Genomic DNA, 18,021 nt, shown 5'->3' with positions numbered 1-18,021 from the left:
GACATCTTCATGTTACGAAAAAAATATATAGACGCCATTTTGACTCACTAATTGCGGGCATTTCAAAAAAAAATATTTTCAATTTCCGGTTTTTAATTTTTTCGGTTCGGGAATGAATTAAAACCTTTTACATATAAAAAATGGTCTTGATCTTTATTTTCATATTTTTTTGCTTGAAAATACATATTATTCTTTAATATCGGATTTTGTAAAATAAAACTACAAATGCATTTGATTAGGTTGTGGCAGTATAAATTGTCAAAAAATTTACCGCTATCGTTATTCTCTATAAAATGCCTATTCAACAGTAGAGATCGAAGGGAAGTCTTCCCAACGATTCAAGAACACAAAACTATCCCCCTGAAGCCCCAGGGTTCCTTTCAACTCTCTGTTTTAATGTTCACATAATTAATATGGCGCAAAATTTGGTGAGCCTTCAGACTCCTGTAGGACAAAAAAGTCTGGGGACACACGTCGCACATAAATTTGCGCTCGTGAGTGTGACCCAGTGCTTGGTGTCTGTGGAGGTCACCACGAACTGGAAATGATGCACCACATAAATCACAGTGAAACTGCCACCTCTCCGGAGGCGTGTGTTGGACGGCTATGTGATATTTCAGTCTAATGCCGGACCTGAGGATGAAAAATAATTAAAAAATGTTTATATTTGTTCGTTATACTTGTACTCACACGCAGGCTTTCCCGCAGATGCGGCAACAATAGCGCAGGGATGGATCGTTGTCCTTTCGTGGCTTTTGTTCGTGGCCTTCGGATTTTACGCTGGCCAATTGTTGTTTCCATATTGTTCTAACAGATAAAACAAACTTAATTACCTCTGCCAATAAAATTATTTATAAATAGATTTGTCAGCTGAAATAAATAATAGATAATAAACGGAACAATAAAATAAATGATACTTTACTTGAGAGCACAGGAACGAGCAAAGCGAGCATAGGAATGTTCATTAGACACATGAAAATTCTTGAAATCTTCGAAATTCTCGAGAATGTTGGGCTCGTAACTCTCAGGTTCCTGAGAATGCTTCGTACTCCAGCATGTCTGATCCACAGTCTTAGGTTTACGACTGATAAGCCTAGGTTTTTTTTTATCACACATGTTGCATTGATCTGCGCGCACTCGGATACGATTATTCTGCATAGAAACATAAATTCGATAGAAAAAAATCAATATGATTAATCAGAATTTAAATATAATCAATTAATAATTTATCTCTAATCGTTCGACGCACCTTACGTTTGACAAGACGGAACTCAGACGTTGGAACTGTCTTGCCACAGTTTTTACAGGTACGTTGTGAATTTCTGAAGGCCAGGGCTTTCGCACTTCTGAACGTGGAGTCTTCGCCCTCCACCTCCGTCGCAGCGATCAGCTCCTCGCACCCAGAGGGCCCAGCCTCGTCGATGTCAAGAGGTTCCTGCTTGCACCGGGTATCGAGAAAACCTATTGACATATCATTGTGGTTGACATCTTGGCCACTATTCCAAGTAGTGGTGTCGTCCAGCCTCTCGAGCTTCACTTCAGGCACCCTCTGGAAGATCTCGGAGAAATCCTTGTGATTCGAGAGGTCATTGTACACCGCCTCGGGGAAGTGGTAAGTCTCGATGATGATGGGGTCTTTTCCAGAGTCAGAATCATTTTCCCTTGATTTTTTCTCCCTCGTTTTAACTTCCAGTCGAGATCGCTCTCTCTGGATCTCCGGATTGATTTTTCTTCTCTCGGTGGAGGATCTCCCCAGGAGCTCCAGATTGGCCTTGAGGCAGAGGATGTGCAGGTTGTAGCTCACCTCCAGAGCCTCTAGACAACCCGGACAAATGTGGCTGGGAAGCCCATCGCCCGAACGAATCTGAAGCAGGTAAATAGTCCCAATACCTTAACAATTAATTTTTTTCTCGGTAATAAAATTATCTGGGGAATTGTCTCGACCTCAACGCAGCCCCAAACAAAGCACCTCAACCGGTACTAACGACATCTTTATAGGTTAGTCCCAAGTAAACATTCCATAATTCTCGGAGAATGAGTAAGACTAACCCTCACTTACCTGAACAGGTAAACACCTGATCATCTTCATCACATCCCCCTTGGCTTTCCGAAAAATCGGTATATAATTAGTTCCCTGAACGGTGCACAACCTGCACGTCTGCTTCTCAGCTGATTCCATTGCTGCTGATGCTATTCTTCAATTCATGTCACTTAACTCGTCAATTTTCACACAAAATTCCTATGGTTCCCTGCAGATTGATTGTTCGGCTTCAACAATCACTGGGAACGACTTAGCACTTATCTCGTGAGACACAAAAATCAGCTGATTGATTGTCGGATTGATCAGCCCGATTCTCGAACCCGAGATTCGATCTCTAGTTTAGGTTAGGTCGACGTGATTTAAAAACAATGAACTCCGAGGATTGTTTACAATGGATCACTCGCATGTGTCGTCCAGGAAATGAAGTACTGTACCTGTGGGGGGTAATGTCGATGACAAGTTCCTGGTTCGTTGGCGGGTCAAGTGAGTTTTTCAGCTGGTGAAGTGGGCCCGGAAAATAACGACGGAGTGTGGATGGGATTGAGAGTGGGGGAATCAACGCGTGTGGAATTTTTCTGATAAGATTTGATTCTTGAAGTCTAGTTAGAAACTTTAATGTCTAGTGTCAGTGTTAAAGATGTCCGATGTCAATCAACGCTGCATCTACCTGGGGAATAAGGTAATAATTTGTCCAGATATTTACGTGTGTTTCCATACTTTATTAACAGATTTTTAACATTGGAATTATCAACAATACAACACAGGCCTCGTTGCTATAAGTAGTATAATTCGATTCAATAAATGTAATGAAAAATAATGCAATCACTGCTGGGGATCCTGAGTAATATGCAATTTCCTAATATGCTTATCGAGGTGGGATTTTTGGACATATTTCGCCCCACAAACGTCGCACAAGTATTTTTTCTCACCGGTGTGTTTCCTCCTGTGGTTTGTCAGTCGAAATATTTGGGGGAAACGAGCCCCACAGATTTCACAAATGTAAGGCCACTCTTCGGAGGGACGGTGGCCCATTATGTGGGTCTTCAGGTGTCTCTTGTTACTAGAGAACAAATTTACATTATAAAATAACTTTATCCTTCAGTCATTAGACAAAAAAATTATTTTTCGTTATATTTATTGAGTGCAGGGGACTCACATGAATTTCTTTTGGCAATAATCACAGAAAAATCCGTCTGACCCATGTCTTTGGAAGTGGGCCCACCGTGCCGCATACGTCCTGAACATGATAATATTTTTTTATAATAATTCCCCAATAAATTCCATTAAACATGGAATAAATACCTGAATTTTTTGTGGCAAATTGGACACGTCTGTGGTGTCTTCCCACTGTGAGTGTTCTTGTGGTCCTCCATGATACTTCTCCTCGTGAATTTCCTATCGCAATGAGGACACGTGTAAAATCGCTTCGCCTTCAGTGGCACATCATGAACGTCCTTCATGTGTTGATTGACAAGTTCTACGGTTTCAAATTTTTTTCTGCAACGCTTGCAGTGAAGTTTCAAGTGGATCCTCTCATGCGTTTGCTGCGATTGAATGAGTAAAAAAATTATCCATCGACTGAGGATTTTTTTGGACTTTCGGGGCAGTTACCAAATTTTTTTTGTTGAAGAATTTCTTCTTGCAAGTCCGACATTCATATTTTGGGATTTTGTCGTGAATCGCTTCGATGTGATTTTTCAGTGATGAGGAACTGCCGAAGTCTTTCTCACAGAAGTCGCATGGGTACCGATAAACGAGGGATCGACTGTGGAGCTAGAGAGAAAGATAAAAAGAAACAATTAGCATTTAATTTTGAGTTAAAATTCATAAAGAAAAAATGAACTATTCTCCTGTTTCCTTCTACTTACATACACATGATCGTAATAAATCTTCTTGTCGACGAATACCTTCATACAGTACTCACAGCTCATCTTCACCACAGTCTCATCGTCCATCATATCCTGACGATGCTCCTTCTGGAAAGAAAAATAATTGTCATGACTACGAAGCTCTGAAAATGCAAAAAAATTGAGAAAACGAACAAAGAGACAGGAATACGTTACATTCTGATGTAGCCTGAGCAGTTTCTTCACGCAAAAATTCTCCTGGCAGTACTTGCAGGTGTGCCTGGGCCTCTTGCAGTTCTCATGCACCCTGAGAGACCGCATCTCCCACATCATCCTATTGCAAAGTCTGCAGAAGAACTTGATGGCCTTCCCAGGGTGGCTGTTATGAAAATCTCGTTTGTGCACGCAAAAATCATAGGCAGTGGTAAATTTTTCCTGGCACTCAGGGCACGCGATGTCGTAGGGTTCGTGTATCTTCATGTGCTCAATCAGTGATGTCTCCTGCAGGTTGATGCCACAGACCTTGCAGTCCTCCTTTAATTTCCTATACCTCTTGGGCTCTGTTGTCTCTTTCGTTTCCTCCTCCTTCCCTCTCTCCTTTTGCTTCCTGGGGGTCTTGGGGACCTTCCTACCGGTCTCGATGCTCTGGGGAATTGACTGCTCAGCGTCAGAGTGGTCAGACGCCGAGGAGATCCTCTCTTCCTTTATGTCAATCGTCCCACAGTCGATGTTATCCTCTGGGGCTCCTGTTCCCTCGTTGTCGTAATGACTCTTGTGCTTATGCTGGAGGAGCTCTTCCGACGTCTCGAAGTCATTCTGACAGAGGTTGCAGACCCACTTGGACTGGTGGAACATCTCCATGTGGCTGTCGAAGGCTGCTGCATCCTCAAAACGAATCTCGCAGATCCCACATATACTCGGATTGCCCGAGTCTGTCTCGTGTGGCTGGGGCGCCCTCAGGACAGTTCCCGACTCCTGGAGGAGCCTCTCCGCTTGGGATTCTGACAGCTGCTTTCGCAGCTTTCCGTCTGTCTCGATTGCTTGGATCAGCAGCTTGTAGCTGATGTTTAGGGAACGCAGGCAGAGAGGGCATATGTGACTCGGTAATTCGTCGTTTGGGGTCACCTGGAGGTATTTGATCACCGAAATAGAATGTCAGCGTTAAATTGAATAAATGAATAAATTGAATTAGAATTAATTAGGTGGATGGAAAGGGGATGGATTTAGATTCTCGCTCATGACTTACCAGAATTGGTAAACATTTGCTGATTTTGTCGGCTATTTTGTTCTTCTCCGCGAAGAGCGACCGGTAACTGGGCCCCGTCTTCAGACACAGCCTACAGACTCGTGGTGACTTGACAGCTTCAACTTTCGCGTCCATTGTTCATCTGGTTCGTAGATGTTGTAATTCAATGTTTATTTGGCCCATCGCAAGGGATGGGAGACAGACGATTTTGAGGTTAGGGACGACTGACACGATTACAGGGGCGCCATATTTTGAAGCACACCAGCAGACGATTAGAAAGAAGATGAATTGGGGTTTATGCAATTCTCACAAGAAAAATGTAACAAAAGGAGTGAGTGAGTTGGTCTCAGGCAATTTTATTTCCCTCACAGTCACAATTATTTACAATTAATACTGAGTATCTCACTGTGTGTTTGATTTTTATGTGAAGTCATGGATCCTTTACTGGGGAATCTAAATTCACATATGTTGCATCGGTACGGGTGAGTCGTTTTGTGTCTCTCTAAGTGCCGTTGGAGGTGTGACAGCCTCTGCATTTTCCTGTTACATATTTCACATTCATATCGCCACTCTTCAGGGGGCAGGTGACAGGAAATGTGTCGCCTCAGGTTATTTTTATCAGTGAAATTATGCTTGCAATAATCACATATGAAACCTCCATTCTTGTGCCTCTGCTCGTGTGCCCAACGTGCCGCATAGGTCCTGAATGTTTTTTGACACGTTTCGCAAACATGTGGCCTCGTCCCAGTGTGAGTATTCTTGTGATCCTTCAAGAGCCTCATCTTCAAGAACTTCTTTCCACATATCTTACACGCATATTTCCCAGCAGAAGGGACAGATATGTTGTGCTGTTTCAGTAAATGTGTAGCTAGTACTCGAGTATTTTCAAATTTTTCACCACACTCTTGACACGTCTGGCTCACGTGCCTCTTCCGGTGCTCTTGCAGATTCCTCGAGCCACAGAAGCTTTTGAAGCAAATATCACATACATATTTCGGCTGTTTCTCATGCATAACTTCGATATGACACTTTAATACTGCAGCTGTTGAGAATTTTCTCTCGCACGTTGGACACGTGTATCTTCCTTCATGCTTAGCTTGATGTTTCCTCACGTGGGAATTGTAGTAAGACTTCTCCACGTAACTCTTTCCACACGTCTCGCATTCAAACTTCTCCGACTCCGGATCCTTCATCACATCTTCGTAATGATTTTTCTTCTGGTGAATCTGCAGCTCGGTTTTTTTGAAGAACTGCAGGCTGCAGTACTTGCACTGCAGCTTGATCTTCCTGCAGAGCTTGTGTCGCCTGAGGAACTGAACACTGGCTGTAAACCTCTCGCAATTCTCGCAAAACCACTTCATCTTCTGATGGATGAAGACCCTGTGCACCTTCTGCTTGTGAGTGAGAAGATCGTAGGCAGAAGGAAATTCTCGAAAGCAGGTGGGGCAAGTGATGAGTCGGGGTTCGTGCATTTTATCGTGGAGGGACATCAACTTCTCATTGGAAATTGTCACGCCACATATGGTGCAGAGAATATTTTTTCGCTGAGGGGATTGCAGAGCGAATACAAAGCGAGAATTGTCCAGAATTTCCTCTTTAATTTCGATGGGCTCATTCACCACAACGTAGTGATCTGAGACGTCTGCTGAACCATCGGAATCCTCAGGCTCCTGGGACTGCTCAACAATCTTTGGAGACTGTTGGACATCATCTTTGGGAAGATCAAGTTCCGCCTCTTTATTCTGATCAATACTGTCGTAATGATCTTTATATTTATGTCGGAGGAGATCCTCTGATGTCTTGCAATCTTCATGACAGAGATTACAAATCCATTGCGAAGAGTGCGATGACTTCATATGGTCATCGAACTCAGTCGTACCAGAAAAATTAATATCACATATTCCACAAAACAATCGTTCAGTCGTGTCCATCGACTGGGATTCATCATCCACCTCCACATCTTTCTCCTGTTTTATTTTATCAATCAGGACTATACTCAACTGCTGCCTGAGTAGCTCATCAGCTATCAGAGATTGGGCTCTGAGTCTGTCACTTATATTCAGAGCCTCCAGGCATCCGGGGCAAATGTGCGATGGAAGTCTGTCGTCTTCTCTTATCTGCGATCGAGCAGAAATTAATGAGAACTTTTCTAATCATGATTCGGTGGATGAAGGAGCCCATGGAGATTGGCACAGACCCTGGATGACAGGAGGGAGGAGGAAGACGGGTCAGTGTCACTGACGAAAAAAAAAATTGGTTTGTCAGGGGATCTCTACCCAAGACTCGAACTTACCTCTATTGGTAAACAATTGTTGATTTTCCCTGCTATCGGGGAAGTTGTCGAACCGAAAATGGGATAGTATTGACTGCCATGATTGGCACATAACCTACACACATTTTCGCCGGTGTTGAGATCCATTTTGTTAATAAATAATAGTGACTAATATTATTATTCCTGCATTGTTCAATTTATTTCGATCTGTATGACTGATTGAGGTATTAACACATCGCCCTAATGAGCCTGTGCCCGTTGGTACTGAGCTTAAAATGTTTGGTTAGTTTTTCATTTAATTATAAATAAATAATGAATGCGGCATGTGGGTACCGCCTGTGACACACAGAGGTCGCTACTTACATTGTTGATTTAAAAATAAGTGGGAAACTAATGAGACAATTCAAGCTCAGAATCAATATTTCCAAGAATGCATTTACATGTCTATTGACTTGATGATCTTCCCCTGCAAATTCTCGAGGCGATAAGAACCTCATTATTGTAGAGAGAGATCCGAATATTATCGATAAGATATCGTAGAAATGGAGTGTAAAAAGGGAGATTTGGGAAACGATCGAGATCGTTGTGCCCAGACGATTGATCGGAAAGACGACAAGAGATTCTTCGATCGGAAAACATTGTCTTTCCCCATTTACATTTATCATCAACAAATGTGATTGATAATTGATCGATAGGGACTGTAATGACAGAGAAGAATCAGGAAAAATTTGCATCTTAAGTGTGGGACGAGGGGGGGTGGAAAAATAATAAATAAATGAATATATAGGTAAATAACACCATGTATTTAAGAAAACTACATTTACTGACGTAATTACAATTTAACAATCATCAATCCGCGGCTTTCTGGGGTCTAATCACCTAGACAGCGTGCTCCTGTATCCAATCAAGGAACTCTGGAACTCTGGTGTAGACTGTTGGGTAGTTCGTCATGGCGCAGCCCATGGCCCATGATACGAGACCGACCAGTTTGCCTCTCACCGTCAGTGGACCACCAGAGTCCCCCTGCAATTAATGAATTTCTGAATCATTTAATTGGATAAAAATTCATCCATTCCAATTCATCCAATCCATTGGAAATTTATTTTTCCGAGTGACCTTAGAGCTTTCTGAGGGTTCGTTAATGAAGCTGGATTAATTATTTTTTTAAGTTCGTTAAATCAAGAGACTCACGTTGCATGAACCTGTTTCTTCCACTGGGTCATGAGCGCAAATGTGAGTATCGTGAACAGTATTTCCTGGGGCATATCGCTTCTTGCAGTACTTCTGATCAGCAATCAGAATTTTCGCCTTCTGGAGGTGATTGGGGCTGGGTCCTCCTTGCTGGAAAAATCAAGATAAACAGTCGGGTCAAGATAAACAGAAAATTCGCTCTAAATTTAATCGGAACTTCTGGAGATAAAAATTTGAAATGAACCCTCAGATTTCCCCAGCCTGATACGATGGCAGGTGAATCCGCAGGAACCGCCATCCCCGGGCTCGGCATTGGAACGAAGTTCAGGGTCGAAGACACGACGAAGTTCCCCTTCACCTGAAACGGAATTTTCGTTGTAGTATTTTACCAGTCGATTTGGATAAATTAATATCGGTTGACAGTAAAGATGGGTACCCTGAGGAGGGCAATATCATTCTTCCAGGAGTCAGAGGCGTCATATTTCTCGTGAACTATGATTTTCTCAACCAAATGAGTTGTCACTGGCTCCGATAGTTTCACTGTCGCCGAGACCACTTTGATCGAAGCGGCAGATGTCCTAAAATTAATAGTTTACATGGGAAAATATTTAATTATTATTTACTCATCGATTTGACATTTTTTAATCATATCGGGATCCCTCCGGACACTCACCCTTTAACACAGTGCGCGGCTGTGATGACGTATTTTTTATTGAGGATGGAACCCCCACAGAAGTGAAAGCTATTTCCTTTTTGCTGGAGAGATACCTGAAAAATCCAATAAATAATAAAAATCAAGAAAAATCTTGTGACATTTACTCCTATGGAAACTTTATATATTTTTAATTGCTTTAAATATCTCTCCCCAAGAATTCACCCTTCATTACCTGATAGGGAATTTCTCCCACTCCAACATCCACCCCATTAACAATACGAGACGGGTCCGAATTCTCCGGTAAAATATGTGCTAAAGAGGGAATTAAACAAATTTAATTCGAAGCAATAATATCTTTATTAAATTTCCCTCCACCACAATCTCAAATAAATCAATTAGTTCCTTAATCCCCCTGAATAAATCTAGTCAAGCAAATAAGTCAATTCTCAACCCAATTGTCTTCCTGCGAGAACTAAAAAAAATTAAATAGCAGAATCAACTTCACCAGAGCTACGATTTATTATTATTAATATTATTGTTGGTATTATTATTTACCATAAGAAGATGCAACCAAACAGGCAAATGCTAAAAGTGTCTTCATGATTAGTCCTCAAGACTTTATCCGCTGCATTAATTAATTGACCATTGCATTTATATACTCATTGGGCTTGATAATATCCCCAGAAGATTTTACAACTCTGATACAACTTTTTTCCCCGGAAAAATCATCAGATTGTGACAGATAACTTCGGAAGCCAAGTTCTGGTTCTGTGAGATTCGGTAACTGAGGATAAGAATCTCGAGTGGATGATCGATTACAATCAGCGCTCACCATTTAATCGCTGGGAGCAATAGTCTTTTCCTCTATTCACAGAGCTTATCGATGAAGATGGGCGATAATGAATGACTGATTTGGAAATACTGGGGCGTAGAAAATGATCGGCACAAATGTGGCCGAGGATAGATCATTGTTATCAAGTGGAGTTGACAATTGTTGCAGACGATAAAATTATTGTAGTTGTGAATATTCAAAAGGAATTTTGGAATTCGAACAGGAATTTGTTCAAAATTTTTATTCTATTTTTTATTGAGGTGAATAGGAAATACATGTGAATACTATTGTTTCAGGTACTATTAATATTCCTGGGGAATCATAGATCAGCCAGGTGCACATGGAGCATACGAAATCATCGGAGAATTGGTGATGTCATCGGAGGAACGTGCGAATCTCAAAATCCTTGGAATCAGTGGTTTATCTGTGCCAAGAAACATTTGATGGGCGCATCAGCCGGAGGATAGAACAAAAGACAATGAATAAATGTATATTTCCTGAAGGTAAATCATGGTGAAGGCTATTCACAAGTATTTTTTATAATAATACAATTATTTAAACTTTTCCGGCTTCAAGTGAAAGCCTAAATCACCCTGACCGGTGTAAACGATTCCATAAACGAAATTCAGATTTTCGTATTCGTAACTTGCGCTTAAAAAATCACGTAAATTACGGTTTCGTAACCGTGATTTCTGCTTGTCATTCGTCAATGGCGATGATTTTTTATTCACATGTTGCTCGCCTGTAATTAACGACAGAAAAAAAATTTTATTTCCAACATAAAACACTGAGTTTTTTTCCGCAAATTACGCATAAGTAAATCGTTAAATGCGTTGCTATTAAGGTCGTGATTTACGATTTCTAAAGTGTAAAATGCCCCCAGTGAAACGTAAGAGCCACTTTGTTGGAGCATAATTCAGGTTCTAATTCACTCTTCAACACCTTCTGAAGAATAACTTCCCATTTTCACTAGAGAAAAGAGCTGGACATGCCCGTGTTGAGAGTAAATTACGTTTGGCAAAACGTAATCACTCCCCCGAGCCCATCTCGCGTGCATTACTTATTAGATTTTTCCAATTGTTACTATCAGTTCATATTGATCGCGCCGACCATCCGGTTCCATTGACAGAGTTGAAATTATCTTCCGGATAAGAAGATCATTCAACTTCTGCTGTTTTCCACGTCAGATACCGAATAAAAAAATCGTAAAGACCGAGGGACCGAAATCCGGAGGGAGAAATTTTTTTTTTTCAATTGAGCGTTATTATAAATATTGGAATAATTACTATAATAATTTCCACGGAGATTATTTAATATTCCCCTCGAATAAATTAAAAACTAGGAAAAACAACTGACCCCTCACATGGGCAAAGTCCTGAATCAACAGCAGCTGAAGTCCTTAGATATCTCCAACGCTCTTCATAAATTAAAAAAAAACACCTAGAATATACCACTACCCCTACCAATTTTATATTCGTCTCACTCCCCTCAGTGCACCTCATGCGCATCACATATTAGAATTTTTCAATTGTTCCTATCAGTTCAGATTGATCGCCGCGAGCATCCGGTACGATAAATAGTCAGTGGAGGACTTGTCTTCCGCATAAAAATCCATTCAACTTTCAATTTTGCAGTTATTGACAATTGAAATAAACCTTGAGACGGCCGTCATCGATTTAGAAATCGAAATCTCGTAGGCTAAAATTTATCTTAAGACAACAAAAGTATTGTTTGTTGTATCGTTCCATCCGCGGTCGACAGCGGACTCTAAAATATTTTTCAATATCCGAATTCGGAAAGTAAAAATCGAGAATAATCGAACATGTCGAGACTTCCGCTGGCCGGGATCTTCCTCTTAGTCTGCTGCGGTCAGCTTGTAACAACTCAGAGATCATTTTTAGATATGCCTCTCGGTGTCCAGCTGGTTCGGGCTGTCAGAAATTGGATGGCCGATTCAATTGGTAAGAAATACTGAGCAGAAGGTGATGAATAATTACACACAAATGAAATTAAACGAAGTAAGAAATTTTCCCTCGATTTTCTAGCGAATGTTACGTTTTATTTCCACATTACAAGATTAAAAAATCATCAATCAATGATTTAAAAGTCAGGTAAAAAAATTTATGAACTTTTCCATTTGATATTATGTAATATTTGATGAAGTGCTATAACTGTGACAGAACCAGAGGTTCTGAGGTCAGTGAGGTCCATTTGAAAAGGTGTAAATCTGAGATGATTTTTTTTCATCGAACGCATCATTGTTAGATAATGACGCAACATAATTATCATTTTACGATCAAAATGATAAACAAATGAGTCTTTAAAAATTCATAAACCCCAGACAACGAACATTTCTATGTTCTTCTATCTCATGCTCATTAATTTTATTAATTAACACACCATTACACGTCACAATTTTTACCTGAATTTTGAAAACCACAAAAATATCGCCAGATTTTTCTATTCACTTTTATCGTGCGGGGAATCTACGGAAAGAAATAGGTAATTAATCATTATATGTGGCTTATGTTTAATCCCCCTTTAGGTAGCACTGGCGATAAAAATGGCGATCTGTACTGGGCGGTTCAGAAACAGGGGAAGGTGCAGGATCCCGTTCCGGAAAACGTTCCGTTCCCCTGCAATATAACCGGTAATGAGCGAACAATTATCACTGATTGATAACCATTTTTAACGAGGGTCTTTCAAGAAAAGAAAAATGTGAGAACACGTGGAAGAGAGTGTTATTACTCGTGGACGTTGACCAGAATCCTGGAAATTTTATTGAGTTTCTGTCAAAGTCAAAGTCAAAGATCGTTTGAACTCATCTAAAAAATAATCTGCAGTGATAGAAGCAGCACATTTCGTTACGAGTACGAAAAAGAGTTTTCTAAATCTCCCGTTAAGCAAAAAGTTAACAACTATATGAATAAATAATTCTTATACGATTTTAAAAAATCAGAATTTAGGGAATTGAAATTAATCAGTCGATTGATTTTACCTTAATAAGGCTCTCAATTTTAATTTGTCAATTCTGCAATTATTTACCGGGTACCAATATCAACCCCTCATTAAATGAATAATTATCATCTATAGCCGGTCGCTCGGAGAGCGTACCGACGTCGGTCGACAGGTTGAGACCGGGGGACATCGACGTAATCGGGGCGATGGGGGACTCTCTAACCGCGGGATTTGGAGCTTTTGGTTCAGACATGAAAACAATATTCATTGAAAATCGAGGGGTGACCTCCCTCGGGGGTGGACAAGGGACCTGGAGGGACACTCTGACTATTCCCAATATTCTGAAAGCCTTCAATCCGAAGCTCTTCGGGTATTGCAGGAAGGACGCCTGGAATCACGAACCAGCAGCGGAGTTCAATGTTGCTGAGAGTGCCTCCATGTCCAGGGATATGCCCTTCATGGCGGAGATTTTGATCAAGAGAATGAAGAATGACCCCAGGGTTGATATAAAAAATCATTGGAAAGTACGTGCACATTTCTGGACTTAACCGGAAGTCCCTATAATTCTACAAAATTTCTCCAGCTCATAAAGCTCTACAGACGTTACGATTCTTAATTACTAATTGATTACTATCTCGCCTAGCTCGTGAGCCTCTTCAACGGCGCAAATGACTTCTGCTCGGACATGTGCTGGAATCCCTCACCTCAGGATACCGTAAAAAATCACAAGACAGATTTGATAAAAGTCCTGAGAACGCTCAGGGATAATTTACCGAGAACTCTAGTGTCAATTGTATCAGCTCCTCATATCAGGCCCGTGAAAGAGCAAAAGGGGCGGTCGAGGCTTTGCAAGCTGACATTTGTAGCTGAGTGTTCGTGCCTGACGGGCCGGCAGTGGAGGGATCAGCTCCAGGAATTTTACGATATCATGTTCAGGTGACAATCAATATTACGATTCCGTAATTATTCCATTTCGGAAAGTCTTACTCAGTATTTATCGCCTTCTCGCAGCTTTCAACGAGTCGATGACGAGGTAGCAGCTTACCCCGAATTCCACCGAGAAGATTTTTCGGTGGTTGTCCAACCCCTTTTCACCGACTACGCCTGGCCGACAGTAGCTAACGGAAACGCCGATTTCCGGTACATGTCGGCGGATTGTTTCCACTTCAGTCAGCTGGGAAACGCGAGAAGTGAGTCCAAGACCCATTTTACTCTAAATTTATTTAATGGGAAGTAGAATATTTTTTACTCGTCTGTAATTTAATTCTCCAGTGACTTACTCCCTCTGGAGAAATATGCTGGAGCCAGTGGGAAAGAAAAGTCGCTTCTGGACGGATATTGGGGTCTTACCTTGTCCCACGGAAGAGCGACCCTATATCGCAACCATGGGGAACAGCTGAAGCTGCCACCTTCATCGGGGTCGTGAGGAACTCACGAGCAATCGTCAGAAAGATTCTTATTATTTTTTATTATTGAGTCCGTGGGCAGGGTCTATTTTCATTACTTAATATTAACACGAGATTAACATTAAAGATTCATAAACCAGTGACACAATATCACTATTGAATATCCCATATATTTCAATTAATACTTCTTTCCAAATTACTGGATCGTGATCTCACTAAATTATGTAGATACATAAACACATGTACAATAGAAATAGAGCGTAAGATGTAGATGATAAAGGTATTTAACACCTTACAATAAATTTTGGGGGTAAACTTTGATTCGAATCCTCTTCGGCGGAGGCTCGTTGTGCCGTCGTTTTTTGTGCTGCAAAAGAAATTTATCTTTGAGAAATCTAGCGTCACACATGTCGCACTGATAGGGACGAGTGTCGTTGTGTTTTTTCGCGTGAGTGTCTAAGTGGGATTTCCTCTGGAATCTCTGGTGGCAGATTTCACACTCGTACTTCCAGTCCTCGGGAGGTAGATGACAGACCAAGTGACGACGAACGTGACCTTTTGTTGAAAACTTTCGTTGACAGTAATCGCAGTAAAATCCTCCATTTTTATGCTTCTGCACATGCGACCATCTCGCGGCGTAAGTCCTGAAGGTCTCTTTACAAATATCACAAACATGGGGCCGTTTTCCAGAATGAATATTCTTGTGATCCTGCAGGAGCCTCAGCTTTGGAAATTTTTTCCCACATTCTTTGCAGCTGTGCTTCCCCGTCGCGGGGGTGGTGATACTGTGGATTTCCAGCAGGTGCTTCTGGAGGATTCGAGTATTTTCAAATTGTTCTCCGCACTCTCGACACGTCTGACTTATGTGTCTTATCTCGTGGGCTTTCAGACTCCGACTGCTAGTGAACGCTTTTCCACAGCTATTGCACTTGTAGTCCCTCCGTCTCACGTGTATGTCCTCCATGTGGCCCTTGAGCTGCGTGGAGCTCAAAAAACTCGCATCGCACTCCTCGCAACCATATTTCCTCTCGACCCTCAACCGATGTTGCCTGACATGACAACTGTAGGAGCTCCTCTCAATGAAGAGCTTCTCACAGGTCGGGCATTTGAACTTGATCACATCAGGATCAGTGAACATCTTGTCGTAATGATTTTTGCTCTGATGTCTCAAAAATTGCTTTTGCTTCGTGAACTCCTCCTGGCAGTATTTACACTTGAACTTGGCCTTTCCGCAGTTTTCATGTTTTTTTAAAAATCTGGGATTTGAGCTGAATCTCTCGCAGTTCTCGCAGAACCACTTCATTTTCTGATTGACGAAGCCCTTGTGGACGTTCTGCTTGTGAAGAAAGAGCTCGTACGGCGATTGGTACAGGCGATCGCATGTGGAGCAGTACATGGAGCGTGGCTGGTGAAATTTTACATGCAGAGCCATATAATTCTCTGTCTCAATCATCACGCCGCAGATATCGCAGGCCACGGGTTTTTCTTTCTCCAGAATTTTCCGACAATTTAATGCTACGTCCTCCTCCTTGATGTCAATAGACTCCTCGTTGTCCGACTGATCCTCGGAGACATCGGAATCCACGTGCCTCATCTCCAGATTATCCGTGCTATCGTAGTGATTTGTGTACTTGTGCTGCAGCAATTCCTCCGACGTTTGGAAATCCGCCTGACACAGGTTGCAGATCCACTCGGAGGCATGGTACTGCTCCATGTGCTTGTCGAAGGTGTTTATATCGGGGAAATTGGCTTCGCAGATGCCGCAGAAAAGGGAGTCAGACGGATCACCGTCTGTCTCCTCGTTCTCAGCCTCGAAATTTTTCTCCTGTTTGATTCCATCGATCATGACAACTGTCATTTGCTGTCGCAATATTCCGTCCGTCTGGAGACATCTCTGCCGGAGACTGTGCGAGATGTTCAGGTCGTTCAGACAGGGAGGGCAAATGTGCGATGGCAAACCGTCATCTGGACTTATCTATAATTGTGTCATGCATAGGAATTTTTTAGGTTGAATGACATTTTTTATTTTTGTAAATATTTAGGGGAATAATAATTATTAGTCTAGGCTTCAGAAACTTCGGAATCAGGTCCTACTAGTTAGAAATATTTGATACCCAAAAAAAAATTTCGAATAAATTTGCAAAATTCAATAAATATTGGAAGAGAACAGCGTTTGTCAATAACACGAACATATCGAACAGCTTTGGAAATTCACTTACCACTATTGGCAAACAATTATTGATTTTATCAGCGATGGAATACGAATCAGACGTGAAAATTGCATAATTATTATTTCCACGATCAGCGCACAATCTGCACGTAGTTTCAACAACAGTTGAATCCATGATTGTGCTTGATAATACTCTCCGATGCTATCACCTGTGTTGTGCTTTTTTGTTATTGTGTGAGGCAATATACAAATGTCGGATTTTTGAGGTTATGTGACACCACAGATTTAAGGTATGATACAGGGAGGTATTGCCAACCTTTGATGTCGCCGACACCAAAACAGGGTACAGGTACCTCCGGAACCCGTGCGTGGCGTTGTACACCGTCTCCCCCTCATCTGGATTTCGTCCCCAGAGATATAAAAGCGCAGCAATTTTTTGAAATTTCGTCATGTGACAAAAAAATTACGGTCCTTATCAACCCGCAGAGGACCATAATTAATTATTAATTTTTTAAGGCATAAATATGTTTATTAATAAAGTGGCTCCTCGTTGCTGAAGGCCAAATGACTACAAATTGGGCTTGAAAAATTTGGATCTTCAAAAATCGCAATCTAATCAAATGACTTTAGACCTCAGTTCATCAGGAAATTTCCATAGATTAATTTAATGAGTTTTTCGAAAGGTAATCGTTTCTGCTGAGGGAATTCCACCATTTCCTCTCTCGTTCTGCCTGCGCATTTTCCAAGAAACATAGGAAAACGCTTCGATCGGTTTCACTTAATGAATTAAAAAAAAAATTGTTATCATTCAGAGAAGGACGGAGGAGGAGAATATATTAAGACTAGCAGCAATGTAGCTTGAGCAATCAGACTTGCTGCAACAGTATAACTAGTTGACATTAAATTCTCTACAATGAAATTCCTGGTAGCAGTGCTTCTGGTGATCACGATGGCTCTCCTCCTGGCAGCCCCCTCCGAAGGTAGGAAATCGTTTACAACCACCTAGTGAATTCCTACATCATTTTTTAAATTTTAATTCTCTAAACAGTACACCTGCCCTTTTCTTTCATTAACAATTTTCCTGAATTTTTCTATTGATTTCTCTAGCAGGTGAATCGTTAAAAAAATAACACAAACATTATTTTATTCAGCTATTCGATGTCAGAGAGACTCCCATTGCGCAGGGATAATCCTCTGTTACAGAGGAATTGCCAAATGCGTCAACTATCACTGCACTTGCTCGACTGACATGTGGAGCTGAGGAGGCTCGTCCTGAACGTTGTTAAATATTTTGGATAAATAAATTGATAAATGTCATTACGTTTTTAGACAGTTCAGTTAACAAGAGGAGCACAGTCAGACATACCCCAATCCTTGTTCCCATTTTTGTTAATTAGCTTTAA

General features: G+C 41.3%; 6 protein-coding genes and 1 long non-coding RNA gene across 7 annotated transcripts; 2 read left to right on the top strand and 5 right to left on the bottom strand.

Moving 5' to 3' along the window:
- Nucleotides 1-132: 132 nt before the first annotated feature.
- Nucleotides 133-2,603, bottom strand: LOC135165966 (myoneurin-like). The gene is made up of 5 exons (XM_064127814.1): nt 2,060-2,603; nt 1,250-1,864; nt 923-1,152; nt 691-807; nt 133-633 (listed from the first exon to the last, which is right to left on the bottom strand). Exons 1-5 carry the CDS (start codon nt 2,177-2,179, stop codon nt 381-383), a joined length of 1,335 nt encoding a protein of 444 aa, XP_063983884.1. The 5' UTR covers nt 2,180-2,603; the 3' UTR covers nt 133-380.
- Nucleotides 2,604-2,739: 136 nt separating this feature from the next.
- LOC135165962 (zinc finger protein 62 homolog) lies at nt 2,740-5,663 on the bottom strand. The gene is made up of 8 exons (XM_064127809.1): nt 5,541-5,663; nt 5,135-5,358; nt 4,105-5,013; nt 3,910-4,017; nt 3,653-3,814; nt 3,344-3,585; nt 3,198-3,278; nt 2,740-3,101 (listed from the first exon to the last, which is right to left on the bottom strand). Exons 2-8 carry the CDS (start codon nt 5,267-5,269, stop codon nt 2,864-2,866), a joined length of 1,875 nt encoding a protein of 624 aa, XP_063983879.1. The 5' UTR covers nt 5,270-5,358; nt 5,541-5,663; the 3' UTR covers nt 2,740-2,863.
- Nucleotides 5,471-7,717, bottom strand: LOC135165963 (gastrula zinc finger protein XlCGF57.1-like). The gene is made up of 2 exons (XM_064127810.1): nt 7,428-7,717; nt 5,471-7,251 (listed from the first exon to the last, which is right to left on the bottom strand). The coding sequence occupies exons 1-2, from the start codon at nt 7,551-7,553 to the stop codon at nt 5,512-5,514; spliced, it is 1,866 nt and encodes a 621-aa protein (XP_063983880.1). The 5' UTR covers nt 7,554-7,717; the 3' UTR covers nt 5,471-5,511.
- Nucleotides 7,718-8,188: 471 nt separating this feature from the next.
- On the bottom strand, nt 8,189-10,044 carry LOC135165972 (chymotrypsin-2-like). Its single transcript, XM_064127830.1, has 7 exons — nt 9,808-10,044; nt 9,485-9,564; nt 9,271-9,365; nt 9,034-9,175; nt 8,842-8,955; nt 8,598-8,747; nt 8,189-8,429 (listed from the first exon to the last, which is right to left on the bottom strand). The coding sequence occupies exons 1-7, from the start codon at nt 9,851-9,853 to the stop codon at nt 8,286-8,288; spliced, it is 771 nt and encodes a 256-aa protein (XP_063983900.1). The 5' UTR covers nt 9,854-10,044; the 3' UTR covers nt 8,189-8,285.
- Nucleotides 10,045-11,906: 1,862 nt separating this feature from the next.
- On the top strand, nt 11,907-14,769 carry LOC135165968 (phospholipase B1, membrane-associated-like). The gene is made up of 6 exons (XM_064127824.1): nt 11,907-12,045; nt 12,630-12,734; nt 13,178-13,566; nt 13,686-13,978; nt 14,054-14,232; nt 14,315-14,769. The coding sequence occupies exons 1-6, from the start codon at nt 11,907-11,909 to the stop codon at nt 14,440-14,442; spliced, it is 1,233 nt and encodes a 410-aa protein (XP_063983894.1). The 3' UTR covers nt 14,443-14,769.
- Nucleotides 14,741-16,803, bottom strand: LOC135165964 (zinc finger protein 93-like). Its single transcript, XM_064127812.1, has 2 exons — nt 16,668-16,803; nt 14,741-16,423 (listed from the first exon to the last, which is right to left on the bottom strand). The coding sequence occupies exons 1-2, from the start codon at nt 16,791-16,793 to the stop codon at nt 14,741-14,743; spliced, it is 1,809 nt and encodes a 602-aa protein (XP_063983882.1). The 5' UTR covers nt 16,794-16,803.
- Nucleotides 16,804-17,441: 638 nt separating this feature from the next.
- On the top strand, nt 17,442-17,935 carry LOC135165976 (uncharacterized). Its single transcript, XR_010299609.1, has 2 exons — nt 17,442-17,598; nt 17,770-17,935. It is a non-coding gene; the product is annotated as an uncharacterized LOC135165976 (long non-coding RNA).
- The last annotated feature ends 86 nt before the right edge of the window (nt 17,936-18,021 follow it).

Source organism: Diachasmimorpha longicaudata, chromosome 9 (genome assembly GCF_034640455.1).
Source record: "Diachasmimorpha longicaudata isolate KC_UGA_2023 chromosome 9, iyDiaLong2, whole genome shotgun sequence".
NCBI classification, from domain to species: Eukaryota; Metazoa; Arthropoda; class Insecta; order Hymenoptera; family Braconidae; genus Diachasmimorpha; species Diachasmimorpha longicaudata.
Note: the sequence above shows the minus strand (reverse complement) of the source record. Positions and strands in the feature narration are given on the sequence as shown.